The sequence below is a fragment of the Oncorhynchus masou genome, chromosome 22, assembly GCF_036934945.1.
Source record: "Oncorhynchus masou masou isolate Uvic2021 chromosome 22, UVic_Omas_1.1, whole genome shotgun sequence".
NCBI lineage: Eukaryota > Metazoa > Chordata > Actinopteri > Salmoniformes > Salmonidae > Oncorhynchus > Oncorhynchus masou.
Genome location: NC_088233.1, coordinates 48,982,099 through 49,009,519, shown reverse-complemented (window position 1 = coordinate 49,009,519; position 27,421 = coordinate 48,982,099). Strand labels below are relative to the sequence as shown.

The following is a 27,421-nucleotide window of genomic DNA, read 5'->3' as shown; positions in this document are numbered from 1 at the left end:
AGCTCTTACCCTACGAGGTCCGGAGCCTGCTGGTTCTGTTCTGCCTGACAATGAATTGCACACACCTGGTGTCCCAGGTCTAAATCAGTCCCCGATTAGAAGAGAACGACAAAAAAAAGGTAGTGGAACTGGCTTCAAGGTCCAGAGCTGAGTTTGAGGGGTGTAAACAATACTAGGCTGTAGAACGTTCACACAAGATAACTGAAAGTGCCTGGATGACCTCTAGTAAACACTATGTACTGATCCAGGGATGTGTGAAGCACCACAGGGATGTCCAGCAAGAACAGAGCCAAAGGACGACAGGGCAAAGGATGTTTGTTGTCACCACACAACACACTCCGGTTCACTTTTGGGTACTTATCCATTCATGTGTGGTTTCTTGGAGGAAAGCGAAATGGAAATGGGGTTAACCATGCAAAATTACACACAAGGCAATTAGGCCTATACTTTATTGCGCACTACTGCATAATGAGTTTAGCTAAATACAGTAAATCATCTACTCAATTGCACACTACAAAGATTAACATGCATGAAGCTAAACATTATTGTAGTGCCTGAATCACATCAATGAACATGGATGGCTAAATAGTAAGCAGGCCCAGGTAGAGCCTGAAGCTAGCGTTAGCCACGTCAAGTGTGCTGTAAGGCTAGGATAATGCACTGGCCTACATCAGAGAAAGGCACATATCCAACATCCAATTTCCCAAGCCTCTGTGTGTGTGTGTGTGTGTGTGTGTGTGTGTGTGTGTGTGTGTGTGTGTGTGTGTGTGTGTGTGTGTGTGTGTGTGTGTGTGTGTGTGTGTGTGTGTGTGTGTGTGTGTGTGTGTGTGTGTGTGCCTGTGTGTGTGCCTGTGCCTGTGCCTGTGTGTGTGTGTGTGTGCGTGTGTGCGTGCGTGCGTGTTTGCCTGTGTGTGTGTGTGCCTGTGTGTGCATGCGTGCGTGTGTGCCTGTGTGTGTGTGTGCCTGTGTGTGTTTAACAGACAGTGTTGAGAAGACCCCAAACTCTCACTCGCCCCCAACACTTCCAAAATGCTGCGTCAAAACTAGCTTAGATAGTTGCTTGGCCTCAGTACAAACAGTCAGCTCATATTACGAAAGATTGTGGATCCTTTTGCATCTACTTAGCCTTTTGTCTTTTCTCTCATGTAGTGAATGGCAAGTCCACAAACCTGAATGTGAATGTTTGAATTGTTATACTCTCCAGAGAGATGCACTCATATTGTAAAGGGTTAACTGGAAATGTGTCCCAGGTTTACTGATACTGTATAATAAAATGTTCTATCATATTATTTTAATATTATTGCAAGCACAGTCCAACACATCAATGGATTTAGTTTTATCAGCCTCATGCCAATTTCACCTTTATTGTGAACACAGCCTATCAAATAGCAACCATTCACTAGTACTGTAGAGTAGTGTGGTTCCGTGGTACTGCTTTGGTTTTCAAATCCTCCGACTGTTTGCATGACCTCACACTATTGGCAAGACGATTCAACACTACCTCTCTACTACAGCTCGCTCTCTCTCTCTCTCTCTCTCTCGCGCTTTCTCTCTCTCTCTCTCTCTCTCTCTCTCTCTCTCTCTCTCTCTCTCTCACTGCTAAACTTGGTACTCCGTTTGAATAAAGCTTCCTTCAACTCCCAGCACATCTGGGAGCAGCACACAGTCAGAACACATAAGGATTTGGCTCACAGGTTAGAGTCACGACGCATCAACGGTACGTTACTACAGGGGTGCGTTATACAGTACCAATCCAGTCAGGGACAAGAATACTGCGCTAAAACATATCCTTTTCAAGAGGCACAATTTGACCTCTTGATAACTTGACGTTTTTCCTTGACTTGGAGGACAGTGGCAAGGTAAAGTTTTGTTTTCAGTATCATTGGTACTGGGCAGCATCCAGTGCTGCTAGTAAGAGGGGATGAGCGTGCTGGACCGAATAAAATGTACCTTGACCTCAGTAACACATAGAAAATATAGATAAAAGCATTTTGTTTTCATGTTTTAAAGCTTTTAGAGAGTAAAAAAAACCACAAAAAAACATGCAAATCGTTTTTTTTAAGCTGATAAGCTGTGTAATAAAAACGTGTACATGGCTTATCAGAATTCAGAAGTTTTCCTGCAGCTCAATCTATTTCTTAACATGGAACTGCAGTGAAATTCTGTTTACATGCTATGTTGTTTTTTCCTTTTGCTTAACGTGCTTTGTTGTGCTGACTTGATTGTCCCTGCTGTCACTCACATAGTCAGTGTCAGAGCCACTGGTGAAATGTGACTTCTTTGGATTAATTGTGTGCAAACGAAAACAATATCTTTTGTATTTTTTCAGTGTATACATGGATAAAACTGAGGGGGCACATGTTGTGGGCACGGCATGACAATTTTTTATTTGATTTATTTGACTTTCGTTTAACTAGGCAAGTCAGTTAAGAACAAATTCTTATTTTCAATGACGGCCTAGGAACAGTGTGTTAACTGCCTTGTTCAGGGGCAGTGAGCATGAGCATGATGCCACTGGCCAGTGTGTTTCCTGGCTACTATACCAGTTGGGGATAGAAGAGGGGTGGGCTATTCCAGTCCTCAGGGGCCTGATTGGTGTCACACTCTTTCTCCAACCCTAGCAAACACAGCTGATTAATCAAATTGCATTCTAAACTGAAGATCATGATTAGGTGATTATTGGAGTCAGGTGTGTTAGCTGGGGCTGGGGCAAAACTGTGACACCAATCAGGCCCACGAGGACTGGAATTGCCCACCCCTGGGTTAGAGGGTAACTGTACGGCTGAACTCCCTTTCCTAACCATTTCTGACAGAGGCAGAAGGCAGCCAAATTTTGATTTGTTCGAGTAATACTATACATTCAACTAAATATTTGGATCTTTCTTTGAGAGGATGTTTCCCAAAGATGTCTGTCTGATTAGAATATTTTTTGCTTTTATTGAAAATGTATAGGTTGAACTGAATTGTTAGTTGCAGTTTTCAGCATGTATTGCATGTATCAGCTAAGGCTGTTACAGTATTCGGCTGTTGGAAGTCTTAGAATGCACTGTGCTGTAGTTTGAGCATATTTAGAATGCACTGTGCCGTAGTTTGAACAGATTTAGAATGCACTGTGCCGTAGTTTGAACAGATTTAGAATGCACTGTGCCGTAGTTTGAACAGATTTAGAATGCACTGTGTCGTAGTTTGAACAGATTTAGAATGCACTGTGCCATAGTAGCACTCACGTCTGTAGCCATGAAGTGCTTTGAAAGGCTGGTCATGGCTCACCTCAACACCATCATACCAGAAACCCTAGACCCACTCCAATTTGCATACCGCCCCAACAGATCCACAGATGATGCAATCTCTATTGCACTCCACACTGCCCTTTCCCACCTGGACAAAAGGAACACCTATGTGAGAATGCTATTCATTGACTACAGCTTGAGCTTGACTACAGTTAAACACCATAGTGCCCTCAAAGCTCATCACTAAGCTAAGGACCCTGGGACAAAACACCTCCCTCTGCAATTGGATCTTGGACTTCCTGATGGGGAAACTCCCCCAGGTGGTAAGGGTAGGTAACAACACATCCGCCACACTGATGCTCAACACGGGGGCCCCTCAGGGGTGCGTGCTCAGTCCCCTCTTGTACTCCCTGTTCACTCATGACTGCATGGCCAGGCACGACTCCAACACCATCATCAATTTACCGATGACACAACAGTGGTAGGCCTGATCATCGACGAGACAGCCTATAGGGAGGAGGTCAGAGACCAGGCCGTGTGGTGCTAGGATAACAACATCTCCCTCAACGTGATCAAGACAAAGGAGATGATTGTGGACTACAGGAAAAGAAGGACCGAGCACGCCCCCATTCTCATCGACGGGTCTGTAGTGGAGTAGGTTAAGAGCTTCAAGTTATGGTCCAAACATACGTGGTCCAAACATACGAAGACAGTCATAAAGAAGGCACAACAAAGCATTTTCCCCCTCAGGAGACTGAAAAGATTTGGCATCGGTCCTCAGATCCTCAGAAAGTTCTACAGCTGCACCATCGAGAGCATCCTGACTGGTTGCATCACTGCCTGGTATGGCAATTGCCCGGCCTCCGACCGCAAGGCACTACAGAGGGCAGTGCGTACGGCCCAGTACATCACTGGGGCCAAACTTCCTGTCATCCAGGACCTCTATACCAGGCGGTGTCAGAGGAAGGCCATTTAAAAAAAGACTCCCGCCACCATAGTCATAAACTGTTCTCTCTGCTACTGCACGGCAAGCGGTACTGGCGCACCAAGTCTAGGTCCAAAAGGCTTCTTAACAGCTTCTACCCCCAAGCCATAAGACTCCTGAACAGCTAATCAAATGGCTATCTAGACTATTTGCATTGCCCCCCCCCTCTTTTACACTGCTGCTACTCTCTGTTTAATACCTATGCATAGTCACTTTAACTCTACCTACATGTTCATATTACCTCAATTATCCGGTGCTCCCACACATTGACTATATATTGACTGTTTTTTTTAATATATTTTTTTATTTTACTAGGCAAGTCAGTTAAGAACAAATTCTTATTTTCAATGACAGCCTAGGAACAGTGGGTTAACTGCCCGTTAACTGATTTTACCTTGTCAGCTCGGGGATTTGAACTTGCAACCTTCTGGTTACTAGTCCAACACTCTAACCACTAGGCTACCCTGCACATTGACACATTGACTGTATTGCTGGTCAAGGGCTTGTAAGTAAGCGTTTCACTGGAAGGTAATTCGGCTCTGGTGACATATAACATTTGATTGATTTGATAACAGTTTAGGAATGCATTGTGCCATAGTTTGAACAGTTTTAATCAATAAATACAGTAGTTTGGTTATGAGAATTTCTACAGAAAGGGAAAATATCAGGACAACTATGGACAGTCTCTTTATCCCCGCCATAAATACACATTCGTAAAAGTAATGCTTTTTTTAAGACACGGCATGAATGATCAATTGTTCCTAACCATGAAGTCAGAAAATATATGCTACTATATCATGTTTAGTGTGGGCGTGTGTATGACACGCATGTGCATGTGTGTGTTTGCTTATGCACGAGTGCATGTGTGTATTTGCAAATGCATGTATGTGCCCATCTGTGTGTATACGGTACATGCACACCTATGTACTGTACACATCCACTTACATACAGTATCTGCATTGGGTGTGTGTGTGTCCAACTCATGAGTTGAAATTCCAATTGAATTTGAGTTTGAGCGGGAGGAAGTAGAATTTAATTGAGTGCAATTTAAAGAAAATTCCACTCAGTCATAGAACATGAGGTTTCATTGATTCTGATAGGTCACACTTCCAGATACCAAAGAATATATCACTTTCTCTGGAAACAATGTTCATATACTCTTTTAACCTTAGTGCTTAGAATAGCCAAATATATTCATAGATCTATATTTTCATTTGTTTGGCTTCTTTTTGAAGGCCTCAGGGTAAACCTCAGGGTTAAACTAAGGCATTCTGGGAAATGTTGTATTTTCCCCATTTTGAATTTGGAAAAAGTGATGAAATATAATAATTTAGAATATTCACATACATGTTTTGTTTCCTTGATCATTCATTTTAAGAGTTTGTCCTGAAAATCAATTGTTTCAACAATATTTTATATACAGGTCTATGATGGGCAATGGGCATGTTCCCCAGCCCCCTGCTCCTTTACCCCTCTGAGGGCCTCTGTTGTCAATGTCCACTCTGTTATGGTGCCTGTGGTCTCCAGAGACCCAGGCGGGTTTAAGGGCCTCCTCAGGAATACAGCCCCCACAGACCCATGTTTATCTTGGCTTCCAACACCCTCCCAGGGCCCTGCATTCATCCAAACTCACAGGGCTCCACCACGGCAGGAACAGACCAGGGCCTTATTGGCCTCCACCTCAATGGGGAACGGAACATACCACACTGGCTGAATGGACATACTGTAGAAGGGGTAGAAGACCTATACGGCTGCCGCTCCAGACTTGGCTGGCTTACAATGGGAGTGTAGATCGTGAAGGTTGGAGGATGGCAAGGTTTTAATTCATTCCTTGAAAGAGCATGTGGATTTATTGGATACCTGTAGAGATATATAGTAATATGCTACAGTAAACCCAGGGATACGGTTTTGGTTGGCCATGCTGTGTGTTTATATATGGCAACTGTGTTAGGGAGCAGCTAATTCTTCAGGGAGGGATTTTCATCAAATCCATTCTTGAAAGGCCTCCTTTTGTGAACTTAACGTTATGGTCAACGTTGCCTTAGCTACTAGTTGTGTGGTACATGCATTCAAAGCAACGTTTAGAACTACATCTAGCTCAGTTGGAATGCTGGGATCAAATCATTGGATTATTCGAACATTTCATAAAGTCCGTCTTTATCAGGCAGACAAAGCCCTTCTCCTTCTAGATTTTCAAAGAAGGTTCTAAATAGATTGAAGATTTTGAGAGTTCCAGAAAAAGTCACTGTCCTAACTAAGGGCTGGATTCAAAGTCATATCACGGAAGATCCACGTTAGATCCACGTGTAAAGGTGATTTCCGATTGAGCCGACGAATGCAGTCTCCGCAAATGTGGGAACATTGCCTTTAACTGTCCATCGAGCTATAACGCGTGTCTTCCACAAGGGTAAATTCATTTGAATTCAATTTTTTTTTAACAGCACCCCTTTTGACTTGAATGAAACGTTTCATGCATATTTTTCCATTGTAGAAGTGCTCAGAGAGTGACTTTTTAGACCTGAATGCCAAAACATTCAAGAGATGAAGGTGCTCAAATTTGAACTGTTTTGCATACCGCACTATATGATGAAACATCGATGTCTTCATCACTGGAAAAGACAAATGGATGAGATTGATCTAATTTATAAACTTACCAACAGGGTTGCCAAACTGTTTTAGAATTTCCTGATTTTTTTTGTTGCTGTTGAAATGTCCTTTTTTTTCTTCTTCAATGTCAATGATCTAAACAGGTGTATTCACATATTTTGTAGCTTAGACCCTATTTTACATCATCTAAGGTTTTTGTGTTTTTCCCACCATCAGTTGAGACACAATACGCTCTTGAATACAGAGTGGGGTGTCATGTTTTGGCTGACAAATGTACTAAAATGGGAATACAATTAAAACGTCAACTTTCGAATGGTGCCACAAAGATGGTTGGAGGTCCACACATCAGAGAATGTTAACATGAATGGTAATATCAGTTGTTTTAAATTATACTGTCAATCTTCCGCCGGAAAGCTTTTGAAATCATAGAAACATAGATCATAGAATACACGCGACAATTTGAATTGACATTTGACCGTGGGTGAACCGGCCGCCATCTTCGTGGTAGTAATTAGAAGTTCAAATGTAAGTTCAATTTGAATTTTAATGGAGTACCAGCTAAATTGCAGTGGTCTGAAGGGATAGGTCCATTCTATGAATTCTATTTCTATCATTGAAAGGACACCAACCCTGCATTCAAGAGAATGTTGCGTCTCAACCGATGGCGGGAACAACACAACCTCAGCTGATGTAAAGTAGAGTCTAAGCTACAACATACAGTATGCAAATATGACAAAAAAATCGGAGTTTACAGGTTTTTAGATCATTTACATTAAAGTTTATTTTTATTTTTAAGAAATGATGAAATAGTTTGACAGCTCTGTATGCCTTTTAACGATATCAAACTCAACCGTTTATCTTTTCCAGTAATGAAGGCACGGATGTCTCATGGTATGGTGGGGTGTGCTAAAATTTGGTCAACTTTGAGCACCTCGATCTCCTAAATGTTTTGGCATTCAGTTCCAAGTCCCTTTCTGAATACTTCTTCAATGGGCAAACATGTACTGTATGGAATGTTTTGTTTAAATGAAATATGATGCTATCAAAAAGTGATTGAATTCAAATGGATTTACCTGCCATACTTATGCAATACAGATTGAATCCAGCCCTAAGAGGAGTTATGAAGAATATAGCTAATTTTATGATTTAGCTGGAGGTTCTACAGTTGTGAGGTGATCTGCAATTTCATGTGCATGTGCCATTTAGTGTTTCCTCCCAAATATAACTGAGCTGATCCACCCAGTTAGATCTCTGACAGCTGTATTTTGGAGCTGTATTTCCTGAGTGAGTGGAACTTAGAGAATGTTGGAGCTGTATTTTCTGAGTGTGTGGAACTTAGAGAATGTTGGAGCTCTATTTCATGAGTGTGTGGAACTTACAGAATGTTGGAGCTGTATTTCCTGAGATTGTGAAACTTAGAGAATGCAGGCCTGCTCTCACACACGTGTGTGAACTTGTCTAGGCGTGTGTGTGTGTGTGTGTGTGTGTGTGTGTGTGTGTGTGTGTGTGTGTGTGTGTGTGTGTGTGTGTGTGTGTGTGTGTGTGTGTGTGTGTGTGTGTGTGTGTGTGTGTGTGTGTGTGTGTGTGTGTGTGTGTGTGTGTGTGTGTGTGTGTGTGTGTGTGAGTGAGTGTGTGAGTGTGTGAGTGAACTTTTATAGGATATGACCCCAGTGTGGATTTATGTTTGTGTGTACATGACTGTGTGTGAGCAGAGTCACACCTACTTGTGATACACTTGGGTGGAATGACTTTTGAACTTTGAACTTGGGAGACTGACTTTACTAGCCTCTGAATTCCTCTGGCCTCCCTCTGTTGTCTTTCATTTACCTCAGGGTAGTGTTCATTAGGGCAGGTAATATTTTATTTAAACATTGCAAAGAAATATTAAAATGATTGATGATTGGACAAGTCCCGGTAGTCCCTCCATATTTCAGTCCGTGTTCTTTCGTTTGGTGCCTAATGAACTCAACCCAGGACTGAGATGAAGAAGGACAGATATGATGTAATCTCCTTGTAGGGTAGAGTCCATCTGTGTCTGGATGTTGGAATGAGTCTAGTTTGTAATCTATCAAAGGATTGCTGGACTGCATGGGCCCCCTCAAAATGTAACCCAATGAAGATACTGTAAGGCTGTGGTGGAAAGCAGAGAAGAAATAAACCTGGGTCACAGTGGCTCACTCTCTCCAAGAGCTATTCAAGACTAGGAAACCATTGGTAACACTTCGCAACCATTGGTAACACTTTAAGTTTTTACCATACTCGAATGCAGATATGGATCTGGGCCTTGAGAGTTCTGGTCTTGACGCCATCTCTGCCTACTGTGAGCTACAGCACACAGTTGTTCCATAACCTCTAAATGCCTATCTGATATCTACAGCCTTTGACTTGCCCTTTCTGTCACCCAAACTGATCAAGATGATTGTTTTGTCGTGTGCTGAAGGAGATGAGAAAGTATAGGTACAATCCTAAGCTAAATGGCATAACAGACTCAGTAGCTCAGGAGTTAATATGTCTATAGTTTCCACTCCCATCCCTCACATTTTGGGGAAGGTTGTCCTCTACCTTATTTACCCCCCTGGACATAGAAGAGCAGGATCACACCCAGTGACCCATTAGGCCACCAGGCATCCCAGCTGAAGTGACCAGTAACATCCCTGCCCATGTGGAATACCCATGCTTTTATCCACCATCAAGGCAGCTTTTATTCTCTCTCTCTCTCTCACACACACACACACACACACACACACACACACACACACACACACACACACACACACACACACACACACACACACACACACACACACACACACACACACACTAGCCAGAGAGGAAGTGACTGGAGGCAGATAGACTACGATACACTGAAAGGGCCAGTATCTGAGAACCGCTGGAAAACTGCCCTGACTGAGTATTTCATTTCTTCCTGTAAAAAAAACACATATTGAATCATGTTTTTCCCTTTTCCTATAAGCTACTGTATAAAGACTTCCCATGCTGTATACATTTGAAATTATTTTTTTTTGCGCTGAGAACATATCCTGTGCCAGGGACAGAGGGGTTTTATTCATTGATGAACATGTAAGTGGTATTTGAGAATGGGGGAAGTGATTTTTGACATGATGTTTCCACTGGTAATGCACAGTACAACCAGCCTGTGCTGATATATAGTAGCAGTTAGCCTGTGTGAATACAGTGCCACTAAGGAGAAAAGTAGCTGTGTTGTACTGAAGAATACATGTAAATAAACTATCTGGTAAAACCTTTCACACCAGACAAGTTGGAATCATTTAAACAGATGTTGCCTGGCGAAAGTCAACCCGGCACAGGACACAAAATACATGTGGGAATGTATATTCTGTTGAAGCTTAAATGTAAAATAGAATCAGGTAAGAAGGAAATCACTGCAAGGTCACCGTAAAGTAAAGTTCGGTCCCAATCACAATCACAATCATCTCGTGGATATAAACGAGTACAGCCATGTGCTTCTACCACCTGGCTAAACAGAGAACAGCAACCGTTTGTGGTCTAATGAGGCTTTTTACACACCATTGGAACCCATAAAAAAAAATGTGAGGCCTTTGTGTCGTTTGCAGTCAGCCTGGTCAACCAAAACGAGAGCTCAGTCTAGTTGACCAGGCTAAATGACAGTACCTCACCAAATCTGACAAGACAGCCATTTTTTTCACTGACAATTTTTTCTTCCATCACAGGTAAACCATGATCTCCTTGCTCCTACTGTGTGTGTCTCTGCCCTTCGTCACCTCAACAATATCATTTGAAGACCCTAGCGGTATGTGTTATATTGCATCACTATTGTTCACCGGCCCTATTCAAATACTATGGAAAAAGCATTGTTCCTTCCTCCTTTCCATGAAGTAATCCCTGATCCAACATGAATAGATGTATGCAAGCTTTCCACTCCTCTGCTTTCATCCAATCAAATCCAATAAACATTAAGGAAGGACATAGGGAAGGATGCATTGCGTTCAAATAGGGAAGAACGCAGTTCTAGCTATTCAAACAGGGCCTCTGTTATATACTGTATGTGTATCCCACTGCTGAAACCAAATACAAAAGCAAAAGTGTTTTATAGTCTCTTAGGATAGGGTTTGGAATAATGCAGGCAGGTGACATGAATTTAATCCACTTTACTGTAGGGCAATATCTTCCCTACATGATCTACTAATATAACGTAAAAATAAATCTCATACTATCCTCCCAAGATCTCAACAGTACCTTGAGTGTCAGCATCCCCATGGACGTGCCACTGCGCCCTCTGATGGGCACGAAGGTGGTGGTGCCCTGCTACTTCCACGACAACCCAATCAACAACCCGGGCACGCCCACTGTCGACCCCCTGTCCCACCGCATCAAGTGGACATACATCACCAAGGGCAAGGCCACCCTCATCCTGGTGGCGTCGGAGGGCAAAGTTCACGTGGAGACGGAGTATCTAGACCGGGTCACCATGGCCAACTACCCGCTGGTGCCCACCGACATCACCATGGAGATCACGGAGCTACGCTCCAAGGACTCAGGCACCTATCGCTGTGAGGTCATGCACGGCATTGAGGAAAACCATGACTCGGTGGACATCCAGGTTCAAGGTATGACTTGGAGTGTAACTACAGGCTCTGAATGCATTTTGTTGGTATGATCTCAAGCTATTAGGGACAGGCGTCCCGCTAGCGGGACACCAGCCGACAACATCCGGTGAAATTTGAGGGCACACAATTCAAATAAATAATCGTAATATTAAACATTCATGAACAAGTATTTTATATAATTTAAAAGCTTAAATTCTTGTTAATCTAACTGCGTTGTCTGATTTACAATAGGCTTTACAGCGAAAGCATACCATGCGATTGTCTGAGGATAGCGCCCCACATCAACATATTTTTCAACCAGCACAGGCTTCATAAAATCACAAATAGCAATTAAATAAGTCACTTACTTATTACACTTACTAGATCTTCCTCTGTTTGCAATCCCAAGGGTCCCAGCTACAACATGAATGGTCGTTTTCTTAGATAAAATCCTTCTTTATATCCCAAAAAGTCTGTTTAGTTGGTGCCATCGATTTCAGTAATCCACTCGTTCAACATGCAGACAAAGGAGTCCAAAAAGCTACCACTAAACTTCTTCAAAACAAGTCAAACAATGTTTCTAATCAATCCTCAGGTACTCTAAAATGTAAATGAACTATAATATTTCATACGGAAAGTAGTATGTTCAATAGGAAAGCAAAATTAGTAAGCGCACGCCCTCTCCCTCGCATGCCGAAAGAGTGATATTGTTCCGGTGCTTTCCTCACCAAAACTCAAAATTCTTGCTTGTTTTTAAAACAACAAGCCTGAAACCTTGACTAAAGACTGTTGACATCTAGTGGAAGCTATAGGATTTGCAATCTGGGAGACGGAATTACATAGGAACAATAGCTTTCCATTATGAGAGCCTGGGACCTAAAAGATTTCCGGTTGTGTTTTTCTTCAGATTGTCGTCTGCCATATCAATTCTGTTATAGTCTCAGACATCATTTTAACAGTTTTAGAAACTTCAAAGTGTTTTCTATATAATGCTACCAATTATATGCATATCCTGGCTTCTGGGCCTGAGTAACATGCAGTTTACTTTGGGCATGTCAGTCAGCCGGAAATTCAGGAAACTAGACCCTATCCAGAACAAGATTTATTTGACATAAAATATCGTTAGATTGTCTTTAATTCTAGTTCAGATGTACTCTACATTGTGTTGGGGGTTCTCACACACATTAAGATTAACATGGACATCTTACTCCAAAATCAAAGTTTGACAAAGGAAAGTGCCAAATAAAATCAGTCAATTATTTGGTTATTATTCAAGATTGAGGCATATAGCTGAATCCAGTGGCATGGGACATGGATTCATCTGATATGAACCTTTCTAGCGCAGCGGAACCCTCAAAAACATTCCACTGAAAAGGCAGTGCGCGAAATTCAAAAATATATTTTAGAAATATGTAACTTTCACACATTAACAAGTCCAATACTGCAAATGAAAGATAAACATCTTGTTAATCTACCCACCATGTCCGATTTAAAAAATGCTTTACAGCTAAAGCACAACATATGATTATGTTAGGTCACAGCCAAGTTGAAAAAACATAGCCATTTTTCCAGCCAAAGATAGGAGTCACAAAAAGCAGAAATATAGATAAAATTAATCACTAACCTTTGATGACCTTTATCAGATGACACTCATAGGACATCATGTTACACAATACATGTATGTTTTGTTCGATAATGTGCACATTTATATCATATTTATATCCAAAAATCTCTTACATTGGCACCTTATGTGCAGTAATGTTTTGATTCCAAAACATCCAGTGATTTTGCAGAAATACTCATAATAAACATTGATAAAAGATACAAGTGTTATTCACAGAATTAAAGATAGACTTCTCCTTAATGCAACCGCTGTGTCAGATTTCTCAGAATCTGAGAACGGAGCTCAGAAACAATAAAAGCCCGAGGAATATCCGCCATTTTGGAATCAACAAAGTTAGAAACAACAATATATAAATATTCTGATTTGATTGTCAAATCAGAATATTTATATATTGTTGTTTCTAACTTTGTTGATTCCAAAATGGCGGATATTCCTGGCTTTTATCGTTTCTGAGCTCCGTTCTCAGATTCTTCCATAAAGTTCCATAATTTATGTCAAAATAGCCACTTGTTGTTAGCGTGTTCAGCCCAGTAATCCATCTTAATAAGGCGCAGGCACTTCATCCAGACAAAAACTCGAAAAGTTCCATTCCACAGTCCTTTAGAAACATGTCAAACGATGCATGGAATCAATCTTTAGGATGTTTTTAACATAAAACATCAATAATGTTCCAACCGGAGAATTCCTTTGTCGTCAGAAAAGCACTGGAACAAGAAGTAACTGTCGGGAGCGTGCGTCATGAGACCAAGGCTCTCTGCCAGACCACTGACTCAAAGAGGTCTCATGAGCCCCTCCTTTATAGTAGAATCCTCAAACCAGTTTCTAAAGACGGGTGACATCTAGTGGAAGCCCTAGGAAGTGCAACTTCATCCATATCTCATTGTGTATTCAGTAGGCCAAGCTTTGAAAAACTACAAACCTCAGATGTCCCACTTCCTGGTTGGATTTTTCTCAGGTTTTCGCCTGCCATATGAGTTCTGTTATACTCACAGACATTATTCAAAAAGTTTTAGAAACTTCTGAGTGTTGTCTATCCAATACTACTAATAATATGCATATATTCACATCTGGGACAGAGTAGGAGGCAGTTCACTCTGGGCACGCTATTCATCCAAAAGTGAAAATGCTGCCCCCTATCCCAAAAAGGATATTATTAAGAACTTTTGAGTTTTGAACATTATATTATATTTTTGGAGTGAAATTTCCCGTCAATAGCAACTCTTCCTCATATATACACTAGCCTACCCTCTGAAATTGTATAGTAATCAGTAACAATACAGTGGGGGTAATTTGTTCTCTCCTCTCCAGGTATTGTGTTCCACTACCGAGCCATCTCTACACGCTACACTCTGAACTTTGAGAGAGCCAAGGCTGCCTGTATCCAGAACAGTGCCACAATCGCCACCCCAGCCCAGCTACAGGCTGCCTTTGACGATGGCTTCCACCAATGTGACGCTGGTTGGCTATCTGACCAAACAGTCAGGTAATTCTGACATACTAAACTGTGAACCGTATCTGTCATGACTGTTTTATGTAAGCCAGTGTGCACTATTGTCAGTCATACTTCTTTTAGGTTAGCCATCTTTCATGTTTTCATGTGGATATACTGTAGAAATTAACTAACCTGAAGGGTTTCATGGGGATGTGAAATGTTGTTCTAGACGAGGGATACTCAAGTACTATTTGAGAAGGTCCGGTCACACAAATTTCCTAGGTGGCAAAAGTCCGGATGGATATTGTCATTTTTTTGCGTAGTAACAAACCCCCACCTCGCAACCCATGCAACCCCAAACTGTTCACACCCCTTTTGTTGGCGGAGACAACATTTGGCAGTTTTAAAGCTAATTTCCTGCAATTCTACACATTTTGCATGGGGCATTTTCTTCTGTTTTGAAGCTCATTTACTGCAATTCTACTATCCCCGTGTTGATCTGGTTCCGGTTAGTCCGGTTCCGGACCAAAGTCTGCCAGTTGAGTACGGGGGTTCTAAACCATGGTTTGGAATGAAACAACGTTATAACCGTTTGGGATTTTTAAAAGATATATAATTTCAGACTAATTGATGTGTCATGTGTATACACATTTTTTTCTTTGCCATGTCACATGATCTACTCAAGGTACCCTATCCATGAGCCTCGTGAGGGTTGCTTTGGAGACAAGGATGAGTTCCCAGGCGTGCGAACCTACGGCGTGAGAGAGGTCAACGAGACCTATGACGTGTACTGCTTCGCACAGAAGATGTCAGGTACTCAACAACAAATTTTATAGTTTGTCATAGTTATTATGGTCATTATGCAAGCTGTTTTGTGTTGCATGTAGATAGGCATCTAAGTTAAATGATTTATAGCATATAAATAGGGGCATGATCATTTGAAGTCAAAGTATTATGCAAAGCATAAAATGAGCTACACCCAGCCAGCAACAAACGTTCCCACAACTTTAGAGAATGTACCCGTGATATGTGAAGAATGTTTCCAAAAGACCCTTCCTTTCAGGTGAAATAGAACTTACCCAGAACATGCTTACAATGTTCTCAGAACTTAAGATAATAATGTTTTAGTCATGTTTCATGGGAACATTGCAAGAACATTAATTGTGTCCAGTTTTCTGAGGGTTAGAAGTATTTTCAACGAATATCCCCCCAAACAATACAAAGAAAATGGTTACCGTGTTCTCAGAACATAAGATATTAATGGTCTAGACACGTTTCATGGGAACATTTCTGTGTGTCAGTTGTCAAGCCCCCCCCCCAAAATAGTTCATTACCCATCACACCTTATTACTGTTGCCGATCCAATCAAGGCCTTGATTGATGAGCCCTGATTGTTGAGCCACTGATCAATTCATATCTCTTTATATGTTGACAAGCTTAGGGATACTCACACACAGTGCATTTGACATACAGTGTTTTAACTTGAATATTTAATCAGAGCCCTGATTGTCTTGGCAACAGTAACAAGGCGTGACGTTTAATGAAACCATTTTCCTTGGGGGGGGGGGGGTGTCTAGAACGTGTCTAGAACATTAATATCGTATATTCTGAGACCTGGCAACCATGTTCTGTGCACGTTTGGAGGGGCGTTAATGTAATATTCCATTAACCCTCGGAAAACTGGAAACTGAATGTTCTCGCAACGTCCCATATAACTTGTCTAGAAGATGAATATTGTATGTTCTGGGAACATGGTAACCACACTCTGGGTATATTCTGTTTGACATTATATACCCAGACACCAAAACACGCTAAAAAGGTTCTCAGAAGGTTTTTGCTAGAATAGAGATAATGTTTCCATGACTAACGGAAAACTGGACACAAACATTAGGGGAACATTACATGTAAAATTGCAAAAATGTTCTCTCTCCCTGGAATCGTTAGCTGGGCATCAACTTGATGTTGATTGCTGATATACTTGCCATACAAAGCTACCCAACTAGCTAGCCTAATATATTATATTTGCTTGAGAAGTAAGAAGCAGAAATCATGACAGATAACTTTCTGTTTGTCAGTTTGCCTGCCTGCCTCTGTTTCTCACTCTTTGCTTTCCCCTCTACATCATCCCCAGGCAGAGTGTTCTACTCCATGTCCGTGGAGAAGTTCTCCTTTTACCAGGCAATGGACCAGTGTGCCAAACTAGGGGCCAAGCTGGCCACTACAGGGCAGCTGCACCTGGCCTGGAAGGCTGGCATGGACGTGTGCAACGCGGGCTGGCTGGCAGATAGAAGCGTCCGCTACCCTATCAACATTGCCAGGCCGCAGTGCGGTGGAGGACTACTTGGAGTGAGGACTGTGTACCTGTTCCCTAACCAGACAGGCTACCCCTACCCAGACTCCCGCTACGACGCTATCTGCTACCAAGGTAAGTGTAAAAAAAAGTGTTGAAGATGTAATTGTGAATTTCATTTGGGTGTCTTATAGCCAGAGTGATTTCCAGTAACACAGTGTGGCTTTAACTTTTCGTGCTGCCAATGGTCTATTTCACAGAAGAAGACGGTGAAGTCAAGACGACCCCATTCCCAGAGGTGGCCACCATCACAGCTGGCCCCATGGTTTACCTGGGGCGTACCACTGCCCCAGAGGCTGAGGCACAAGGAGAGGTTCTGACCCAAGCCCCTCTGGACACCACCAGCATGGAACTGCCCTTACCCATCCTCCCCAGTGTGAATGACACATATGCCAAGGTCAGGTCGTGGGGGAAGAGATCATCAGCAGGGTGACAGCTAAACCTAATGTGGCCTCCGAGTTCCCTCGTGACAATGACACTGCCATGTCTCCTACAGGTTAGCAGATTGTGCTGGTCAACGTCAGGGTGGAAATTGTTTAGATTTTGCCATTTTCATTTTCAAGCGTAATAACACAAATTCTGTGTTTGGTTCTGTTTGTCTCTTCCCTCCCCTATCTCCCTTCTTTCTCTCTACCTCCCTCTCTTCCTACTCCTCCCTCCCTCCTTCCATCCCTCAATATAGGTGTAGTGTTCCACTACCGTGCTGGCTCCAGTCGCTATGCCCTGTCCTTCGTGGAGGCCCAGTTGGCCTGTCAGAGTGTGGGTGCGGTCATTGCCAGCTCTCAGCAGCTCCAGGCAGCCTATGAGGCAGGGCTCCACCACTGTGATGCAGGCTGGCTCAGGGACCAGAGCGTCAGGTGAGATAGATAGGTTACATTTCAGTAGTCCAGTAGCCTTCTCAGTAGATTTGCACAATTCTGGTTTTACAGAAATCCCTTCCTGCATATTTCCTCATGATTGCAGAAATTCTCTGATTGAAATAACGGAAAAACTACATTTGACATTCTAGTCTCTTTTCCTAAAGAGGACCCTAGTAGAACTGCTTCGTTAACCGTCAACCGTGACCTGCATAGTGACAGTTTGCTCTCTCCTGTGGTCAGGTACCCCATCCTGTCACCCAGAGATAAGTGCTCAGGGAACCTGGAGCATCTCCCAGGCGTGAGGTCCTACGGCCTGAGACCCGCTACCGAGCGATACGATGTCTACTGCTATGTGGACCGCCTCAAGGGTCAGTGACATGGTGCATGGACCCTATTCTTCTTCTTCTCCTTCGTCTTCTTCTTCAGAGCTTAGCTTCAGATGTTGAGAGAATTCTTCTTCTTCTTCTACATTTAAAATATCCAAATGCGGTGACCCAAACTTGATGATTTTGCATGACATTCACAGGACAGCATAGGCTGCATTGATATTTTGGGGACAGCATGCGGCACAAAATGCGGGACTGTCCCACACGGGACTGTCCCGACATGTGGTCGCCCTAGTAAAACCACCTGCTCTCTCTTCTCCCTCATCTCTCAGGGGAGCTGTTCTACACCAGCGACTATGACAGCTTCTCCTATGAGGAGGCGGTGGCCCACTGTCAGAAGCTCAACACCACGCTAGCCACCACAGGGCAGCTCTATGCCGCTTGGAGACAGGGCTTTGACAAGTGCCGTCCAGGCTGGCTGCAGGACCGGAGCATCCGCTACCCCATCCACAACCCCAGGCCCCACTGTGGAGGAGGCAAGGCTGGGGTACACACCATCTACGCCTTCCCCAACCAGACGGGACACCCTGACCAGCACTCCAGATACGACGCATACTGCTTCAGAGGTATGTATGAGTTTGGATATGTTCAGAGTCATCAATAGGGTGGCTGTTAAATCTCAAACTGTTTCAGCCCAAATACAGCCACTGTTAAAAGCATGAACATTTTATTGTGTTGGTTTTCTTATTTTGTAGCTGAACCTACGATTATTCACACTGAAACCAGACTCAACGTTACTGTAGTTGTCGAGGAGGAAATTATCAACATGACAACCAGAACGGACCAATTGACTCCTGGTAACATATCTCTATATTAAGTGGTCAACGAGGATTTCTGTATCACTGCTAGTATTTCCTGCACATTTATCCTGCCGACCATGCCAAACGTAACTGTAGAGTGAAAGAGAATTACATACTAGCATGTTTACCTCTGTTAAAATCTAAATGCACAAGCTGTTTTCTAGTCAAAGTTAATTAATAGTACATGTTCTTTTACCTTTGTTCTCTCTCTGTGGTTCTTCAGTGAGCCCCATTGTACCACCTGTATCTGTGGATGTGTCCGGTTCAGGCTTTACTGAGCATTCTACCAGTGGTAGTGGCAGTGGAACCCCTGGTAGCGGAGATACATCTGGTGGGGCCAGTGGCGAGGGCTCCGGGTCTGGCTTCCAAGTCACATTCGAGGGCAGTGGGCACATCTTGTCAGGACAGGGCTCTAGCTCTGGAGGTCTACAGGAGGCAGTAGAGGGGAGCACCACTGTCACTTACACCGGGTCTGGGAATAGTGGCTCCGGGGTGGGTGTGGGAGAGTTCAGCGGTGGGCTACCGTCTGGTGTCCTTCCCCAATCCGGCAGTGGCAGTGGGGTATCTGGGGACCTGAGCGGTAGTGGGGACTCTGTCATCATCATGGTGGACGGAGAGATGGTGGACATCTCCAAGCAGCAGCCCACCGGACAGGAGTTTAGACAAGGAGGTGTGGATGTCAGTGGCTCCAGTGGAGTGTCCGGATCGGGTGGCTTCTTCAGCGGGGATGTGACCAGCACTTCTGGCTCCGGACTTCCCGACATATCTTTCGAGCATTCAGGTCTCATTGACCTGACCGAGAATCCCTCGGGAGAGCAGGAGGTCTCTGGCTACCAGCCCTTCGCCTCCGGTTTTCCAAGCGGTTTCCCCTCCGGTTATCCTTCTGGTTTTCACAGCGGCTCTGGATTCCCATCCAGTGGTGACGGATCCCACTCAGGCCATGAGGTCTTCCTGACAGAAGACGGGATGATGGAGGTGACAACACGGCGGCGTCCGGAGCAGGGTCGGGGCTACGTAGAGGTCAGTGGAGACGGCAGTAGCCAGCATGAAGGGAGCACCTCAGCCAGTGGGCTCTCCCTGGGGGAGTCAACGGTCGCAGAAGGCGTGGTGCTGACCCCTGGGTCTACCATGACTTACCCAGAGCATATCACCTATCTGGGAAACATGGGAAGAGGGGATGACCTGGACCTGGTGGAGGAAGGCCAGGAGCTGGAGGGCCATGAGCAGATAGGGCAGGAGCAAGAAGGGTCCATGGAGACAATCAATGTCACGGCACCATCTGCATTCTTCTCTAGCCCAACAACAGCAACCGCCGTCTCAATGGTGACCCCTGTTGTGGTGGAGGAGCCTGCTGTAGTTGACGGTAAAAAGCTTATTTGATCATTTGATCATAGAAGTGTTCAACAGGCCATTGGTTATAGTATCTACGATCAGCCATTGTTTTCTTTGCTTCATCCACCACATGCTAACAGCTAATGAACAATGCCCCGTAGTAAGCATATTGTCTAATCAACCCATTATATTCTGACCCTGCCTCTTTCTAGCTACTCGTGACCTTTGTGAGCCTAATCAGTGTGGCACAGGCACCTGTTCTGTGCAGGATGGCATTGCTTTGTGCCAATGCCCACATGGATTCACTGGAGAGGACTGCAGCACATGTGAGTGTCATTGACAACACTATGTGTTACAAGATGTATTCACGTGATTACAAGCCGGCATATCTATCATAGACATTTCACTCAACATTCCGGTGTCTCTATTATCAATCTGTTGTTATTTTTGTGTTTACATGCAAATGAAAGTTGCACTGTATACCGTTACAGGCGGTGCGTGAGTCTCAAACTATATCCTGAAAAATTGTGATATGGCTATCTCGACCTTTCACAACTCAACTCTAGGCAAGTCAGTTAAGAACAAATTCTTATTTTCAATGACAGCCTAGGAACACTGGGTTAACTGCCTGTTCAGGGGCAGTACTTTGTCAGCTCGGGGGTTTGAACTTGCAACCTTCCGGTTACTAGACCAATGCTCTAACCACTAGGCTACCCTGTTATTGAGAGTGATACCATAGGGGAACCATTTTAGGGTCTCTGAAGAACCATACATGGTGTGGTTCTTTGAAAAACCATACAAAAATACAAAACCAGAAATGTTTTGGCCCCTCCAGGAATGGAATTGAATAGCCCTGCTGTAGGGTTTTAAGCCTTATTTGCACACATTTTCCCAGGGTACCTTTCATTTGAGTTACCAGTACCACCCATGACTGTGTTTGCTAGTGACGAGAGATATAATTGTTGCATTCATTTTGTTACAGTCTTCCCCAACTGAGAAACTAAGTGAATTTGTTGCCATTCAAATGTTATTATTCAAGACAATACATATTTCATAAGGCCTTATTTTGAGGGCCAAGTTTTAACTAAATACAGTGGCCTGAAACTCATAGTTTTACAGTCCACATGAGTCCTGCAAGTCGTGTTATGCTGGCTTGCAAAGTGATGCATAATTCGTATTGGCATCCAGCCAGAGTAACGAAAATCTGACATTTAGAGTTAAAAAACAATCGCCTGCAACCTGCATTCAGAATGACTGCCAGGGTTGGGAAAACTAAGATTACCCTAAACATCTAAACTGGAACAACCATTTCAGTAACAACCAAGTGCAATTAACAGATTGGAATAGTTTAGAAAAATGTATGTTATTTCTGTATATTTGAGTAGCGTAACATTAACGAATCAGTCAAAGCAACATGCAAACATTTCAACGATTTTACTGAGTTACAGTTCATATAAGGCAATCGGTCAATTGCAATAAATTAATTAGGCCCTAATCTATGGATTTCAAATTACTTGGCAGGGGCACAGCCATGGGTAGGCCAACGGGTATAGGCCCACCCACTTGGGAGCCAGGCCCAGCCAATCAGACTTAGTTTTTCCACACAAAGGGACTTTATTACAAACAGAAATACTCCTCAGTTGCATCAGCTGTCCAGGTGACTGGTCTCAGGTGATCCCGCAGGTGAAGAAGCCGGATGTGGAGGTCCTGAGCCTGCGTGGTTACACGTGGTCTGCGGTTGTGAGGCAGGTTGGATATACTGACAAATTCTCTAAAACGAGAGAGAAATTAACATTCAATTAGTTGGTAACAGCTCTGGTGGACATTCGTGCAGTCAGCATGCAAATTGCACACTCCCTCAACTTCAGACATCTGTGGCATTGTGTTGTGTGACAAAACACAATGGTAGCGCCGCCTATGGTTACAGCTAGCCTTATGGTAGCGCCGCCTATGGTTACAGCTAGCCTTATGGAAGCGTCGCCTGTGGTTACAGCTAGCCTTACGGTAGCACCGAATATGGTTACAGCTAGCCTTATGGTACCGCCGCCTATGGTTACAGCTAGCCTTATGGTAGCGCCGCCTATGTTTACAGCTAGCCTTATGGAAGCGTCGCCTGTGGTTACAGCTAGCCTTACGGTAGCACCGAATATGGTTACAGCTAGCCTTACAGTAGCACCGAATATGGTTACAGCTAGCCTTATGGTAGCGCAGCCTATGGTTACAGCTAGCCTTATGGTAGCGCCGGTAATGTGTTAATGTGTCTATCAATCGGTTTGTGTGCAGCACTGCAGGGCTGTGCCGAAGGCTGGGTGGAGTTCATGGGGAGCTGCTACATGCACTTTCTAGAGAGAGACACCTGGCCCGACGCCGAGCAGCGCTGCCAAGAGCTCAACTCCCACCTGGTCAGCATCACCTCCCAACAGGAGCAGGAGTTTGTCAACTGTGAGTATAGATATAGGATGTGTGCAAATGTGTGTGTGTGTTTGCAAGCTTGTGTTTGTAAGTACTCTTTATTGTCTTAGTTGTGAAGTGTGTGTGTGTGTGTGTGTGTGTGTGTGTACGTGTGTAATAATATATCCCATTTAGCAGACGCTTTTGTCCAAAGCGACTTACAAGTCGGCTGGGGCCACTACTTTTACATATGGGTGGCCCCAGCGGGAATCGAACCCACGACGCTTGGCGTTGCAAGCGCCATGCTCTACCGACTGAGCCATGGCACAAACATAGATCATATCTGATACACACTGTACATGACAGCTCAATGTTCTATTTTCCATATAGCTAACGCTCAGGACTATCAGTGGATTGGACTCAATGACAAGGACGTGCAGAATAAGTTCCGCTGGACAGATGGGAGTCCATTGGTGAGTTTTTTTCCCCCCCCCCTCGGCCAGTTCAGGTATCCCCTACTCTGGTCCCCTACTTTACTTTACTGTACTTTGCTTTTTAAAAATTAGATCTGAATATACTTTTAGTTGCGTATGCAATATGAATAACACTATTATTATTGACATTAGTATTAAATTACCATTTGACTTCTTCACTCCATTTTATCCTCCTTTCTAATCAAATGGTCCTGTGTTGACGTCTTCGCATGCAGGAATTTGAGAACTGGAGGCCCAACCAGCCGGATAACTACTTTAACTCTGGAGAGGACTGTGTAGTGATGATCTGGCATGAGAACGGCCAGTGGAACGATGTTCCCTGCAACTACCACCTGCCCTTCACCTGCAAGAGTGAACCTGGTAGGGAGCAGGGGTTGTGGTTGAGGGTCAGGGGGCACAGAACATTAATTGGGTCAGCTGTCAGTGACTGAGCCTACAAGACATTTGGCCTGCTTTTTGAAAAATAGGGATGTCCGGGGGTGACTATGCACAAATAAGGGTTAATCAGGTGTTAATTGAAGTGAGATGAAACTGTGAGTCTTAAAACAAATTGGTACCCCCCAAAACATTATTGTTGTTGGTTCAGCTCGCTATTTGTAGGGCACAACGAAGAGTCAATGTGTCATTCAAACCCTGACTTTATTGACATCGCTGGAAACAAACAGACAGATCTCATGAGATCATTTCCTTCGCCAATTCCTCTGGTTTCCCCTTTCTTCCCAGTCGTGTGCCACTCCCCTCCTGAGGTGGACAATGCCAGGCCGATGGGCAGCAGAAGAGACCGCTACCCCGTCAACTCTATCGTCCTCTACCAGTGTGATGCAGGCTTCACACGGCGCCACCCGCCTGTTGCACGCTGTCTTCCCGACGGGCGGTGGGAGGAGCCACAAGTGGAGTGTATAGGACGTGAGTCTAACCTTCCTTGTTTAATTCATCGTTTCTCGTCCACTCCCATCAACTCAGATTCAAAAGCTCATTAAAGTAAGTTAGGCGAGATATGAGTGTCTCACAGCAAGTTCCACTGCTGATTTTCAATCTTTCCCTTCTAATCAAGGGCTGATTTAGAGGTGGGTGCAATTCATTATCAGGTAGAAGAGAAACCCAGCAGTTCTCCGGACCGCCAGGCTCAGTTTTGAATACCCCTGCATCTTTGATGGTTATTCAGCAATGTTTTAAGGATGTCATCAACATGCGCCTCTCTCTCCCTCAGCTGGTGCCACCCCCAGCAACCGACTACATAAGAGGTCCATCAGGAGACGGTCTAAAGCAACCAACAGTCGGTCATGGTGGGAGCTTCTCTAAGCAGGACTGAAGGGACACACTAAAAGAGAACCAAATGGACCGCTCTTGTAAAGAAACATTGATATTCAATGCCATTTTGCCTGATCTAAAGAGATAAAGTTCCCACCAGGGGTGGACATGGGGAAAAGTTACTTTGGGAACCCACCAATGAAATAATTCTTGAATTCACCTGTAGCTAATCTTTACATGTCAAAATGATTGAATTCCCTCATTTCCACCCCTGATTCCCATCATGTGTATATATATACATATAAACACCAAAGCACATTAGACATGATTTTGAAAGTCCGACTGACAATGTTGATCTCTGAGTGTCACTCTGTGCCTTTGTGGGGGATATTTGGGCAGTGGTTCTCAACCTGGGGTACCAGCAACCCTGGGGGTACCTGGCCTATCCACAGGGGGTACTTGGGAAGACTCGAATATGTATAATTGAGAGGATACTTTGTGCAGAGCATTATTTGGCCGTAATAAACTACGCCTTTCTTGTGAACGCCTTTCCTATGCACTTCTCAGTAGTTGGTACTCAGACTTACCTTACGAAGGTGCGTAATGGGGTTTGCAGACGTGGTTTCCTTATGCGCAAAGAAATATATTGGTTTGATTCATCCGGAAAGTTGTCATCTTCAAGTTCAATCGATGAAAAATTTGAAGGTGGGGAAAAAAAGTGTACAATAGGGGTTGAACAATAGTACTATAAATCTACCATAAGCCTTACTAATCGTCGAACTGTATGACAACGGTCCAGTCGTTATGAACCGTTCGCCGAGCTCCAGGTTTAACCTGCTAAGTGTGGTCTGAGTTCCATAATGATTCAAATAGGCTACATGTCCGAAATGATTGCACAATGTTAGCCTAATGCTAGCGACCCCCCCCCCCCCCGAAAAAGCACCATTCTGCACTGACTGTAATTTTTATTACATTTGGAACAACGCAACACAAATAACCATAACATTTGAAACTATATAAAAATATATACAAAAATAAGACTCATGAATATCAAAAAGAAGTAACAAAGACTAATAGAAAAGAGTCAAGACTAAACCAACCGGGCTTACAGTGAGGAGACCTGAGGTCAACCTACCCCCGCCTCCCTCCCCATCTCGTACTTCTGAGTGGGAGACCTTCCCAGGCAGTAGCCTGCCTAGCTCACAAACTAGAATCAGGGCGCGCATTCCGACAAGGTTAATTGTTCCACCGTGACATGATATCAATGACGTGACGTGCAAATGAGCGATAGAAAACCGATCTCGCAAATGTCACCATTCTGAATTTTTTTATGAGAGCGCCCTGTGCTGCCCCCGGCAAGATGCCGCCCCGGGCTGCCCATGTCGCCTATACCTACTAAATCCGCCACTGCCCTCAGGATCAGCTGACACGGACGTGAAAGAGAACTAACAAATAAAGTGACAGTTGTAAACGTGGGTATTGAATGTGGGTATTACTGACCGTGGCCCCCGAGAGCAGCTAATATTTAACATGATACATATTTTTGTATGAAACAGAAAAACCTGGGCATAGGCTATCATTAAACAATTCTAAAGTGCATACATCAACATCTGCCGGTTCAGCCATACAGAAGCCTATAACTTGGGTATCCAAGGGTTCTACCTGGAACCTATAATGTTCTAGTATGAGGACAGCCGAAGAACCCTTTTAGGTTCTAGATAGCACCTTTTTTGGGTGGGGGGATTTTCAGAGGTCATAAGGAAAAACCATCTAAAACAATTGCAGTGTATTTACAATTCCCTTCTCCAAATGGATTGCTCATTTACCGAGCTCTTACCAATAGCTCTTATCCATTTATAAATTACCATGCATGGAGAATGCTGTTATTTCTATAGAGAAAAACAAAATGAAGTACATGCTTGGAACCAGCACTCTACCTTATTCATGCTTTCCTTACGCTTAAAGCTGAGGGAATTAAGTCAACGTCAGAATATGGCTTATCTGTAGATCTCTACCCAGAAGGGGTCTCATGCTTAAGTTCAAGGTCAGAATACGCATAGAGAGAAAAGTGCATCAAAAAAGGGAATCGGAGTCTAACAAAAAAAAAAGGTTGAGAACCACTGATATGGGGGAGGTTCATCTTGTGTCAGAATCGTTTGAAAGGTTCATTAGTTTATGGTGTTCAGCCATTGGAGTCTTTTGATTGGGTGGTAGAGAGAATATTTGGTCCCTCATGTATTATACTCTGACTAGGGTGGGAGATGTGACTCAAAGAGATGTTGGACGGGTCAATAAAAAATGGATAGTATTATTTATTTGGGGAGTCCCATCTGAACGGAGTGGGAATGAAATATCCCTCCCCAAGGCACTAGAGTGACACCGAAAGTCAAGAACAAAGTTTTTTTTTAAGTGTTTAGGATTGCAGCTGGATACTCTGAAGTCAAGCACATTTTTTCCCCCTTAGTTTTTCCCCCTATGTTTGATAATTAGCTTTTTTTCTAGTGTTGGACCTTAGGACCAAATAGGGAACAACTCCTATATGTGATGAAAAGAGACTATCAAACAGAGTACCTCCAACTCTGGCATAGTATTGTGCTCTCATCCTGGACCTTTGGGCTATTTTCGGTACTAAATTCCGAACACAGAGACGAGTAGAGGGCGCACTTGCCACAAAGCCTGTTTTAGCTTGAAGAAGAGAAAACGGACAACTTCAGAAATGGGGATAGTCCTCAATGGCGATGCCCACGCTGTCACAGAAGTGATCAATGGCAAAGATAGGACGTGTGCTCTCTTTTTTATCTCCACGCTTCAGAACCATCTGGTGAAAATGACATCGATGCAACTGTAGCACTATGGGAACAGGCTAGCGTCCAAAAATCCATGTGACCTTACAATCCATACGCTCATACACATGTCTGTTTATTTCTCACTGTGAATTCTCTCAAACAACGCTTTTGATATCAGATAACAAGCATTCTGATTAATGAATAAACAGGGCCTTTGTTTTCCATTCATCTTATTCACGACCCCAAGTCCCCCTGTGTGCAGGAAGGGAATTATGAGGGGTTGAATTGGTACTGAAGCACTTAA

General features: G+C 43.7%; 1 protein-coding gene across 1 annotated transcript; it reads left to right on the top strand.

The window, feature by feature from the left end:
- The first annotated feature begins 1,646 nt into the window (after positions 1-1,646).
- Positions 1,647-24,467, top strand: LOC135509631 (aggrecan core protein-like). Its single transcript, XM_064930435.1, is given in 19 exon segments — positions 1,647-1,717; positions 10,536-10,615; positions 11,049-11,432; positions 14,344-14,518; positions 15,153-15,280; positions 16,599-16,892; positions 17,018-17,215; positions 17,218-17,313; positions 17,500-17,674; positions 17,918-18,045; positions 18,336-18,629; positions 18,759-18,860; positions 19,087-20,226; positions 20,408-20,521; positions 22,479-22,637; positions 22,977-23,059; positions 23,296-23,440; positions 23,804-23,986; positions 24,291-24,467. Coding segments are annotated over 18 exon segments (3,963 nt in total). The 5' UTR covers positions 1,647-1,717; positions 10,536-10,542; the 3' UTR covers positions 24,383-24,467.
- Positions 24,468-27,421: the final 2,954 nt, after the last annotated feature.